At 59.8% G+C, this 625-nt stretch overlaps 1 protein-coding gene across 1 annotated transcript in view; it reads left to right on the plus strand.

Moving 5' to 3' along the window:
- Positions 1-24: 24 nt before the first annotated feature.
- Positions 25-625, plus strand: part of LAMTOR2 (late endosomal/lysosomal adaptor, MAPK and MTOR activator 2) — a gene marked incomplete at both ends in the record, with an annotated part of 898 nt that continues 297 nt past the window's right edge. The window contains 2 exons of the mRNA XM_010017442.1: positions 25-189; positions 300-389. Coding sequence (XP_010015744.1) covers positions 25-189; positions 300-389 — 255 coding nt within the window. The remainder of the gene's footprint in view (positions 190-299; positions 390-625) is intronic.

A 625-nucleotide genomic window follows, 5' to 3' on the forward strand; every position in this document is an offset into this window, starting at 1 on the left:
CCCTGCACCCCACATCTCATTTACAGGCTCCTGAACAACGAGGGGTCCCTGCTCGCCTACTCAGGCTATGGGGACACTGATGCCAGGGTCACCGCAGCCATCGCCAGCAACATCTGGGTGGCCTATGACAAGAACGGGCACCAGGCGTTCAATGAGGACAACCTCAAATTCATCCTCATGGACTGCATGGTACGTGGGGATGAGGCTGCCATCCCCTCCCTGGGGACTTGGCCACCAAGCTCTGGGGGTCCCCCAGGATCAAGCTGGGGGTGCAATGGGTGCTGTGTCTCCCTGGGCAGGAAGGGCGAGTGGCCATCACGCGGGTGGCAAACCTGCTGCTCTGCATGTATGCGAAGGAGACGGTTGGATTTGGGATGCTGAAGGCCAAGGTAATGCTGGTGGGGAGGGGGCTGGAGGGGGCACAGCGCTGTGTCTGTGCTGTGGAGTGGGAAAGAGCTGATTAGGGTGAGGATGGGAGTGGTGAAGAAGCCACCATAGAATAGAATCACAGGATGGGTTGGGTTGAAGGGGCCTTAAAGGTCCTCCAGCTCCAACCCCTGCCCCGGGCAGGGACACCTTCCACTAGAGCAGGTTGCTCCAAGCCCCTGTGTCCAACCTGGCCTTG

This window comes from Nestor notabilis, unplaced genomic scaffold, assembly GCF_000696875.1.
Source record: "Nestor notabilis isolate BGI_N333 unplaced genomic scaffold, ASM69687v1 scaffold24716, whole genome shotgun sequence".
In the NCBI taxonomy this organism is placed as follows: domain Eukaryota; kingdom Metazoa; phylum Chordata; class Aves; order Psittaciformes; family Psittacidae; genus Nestor; species Nestor notabilis.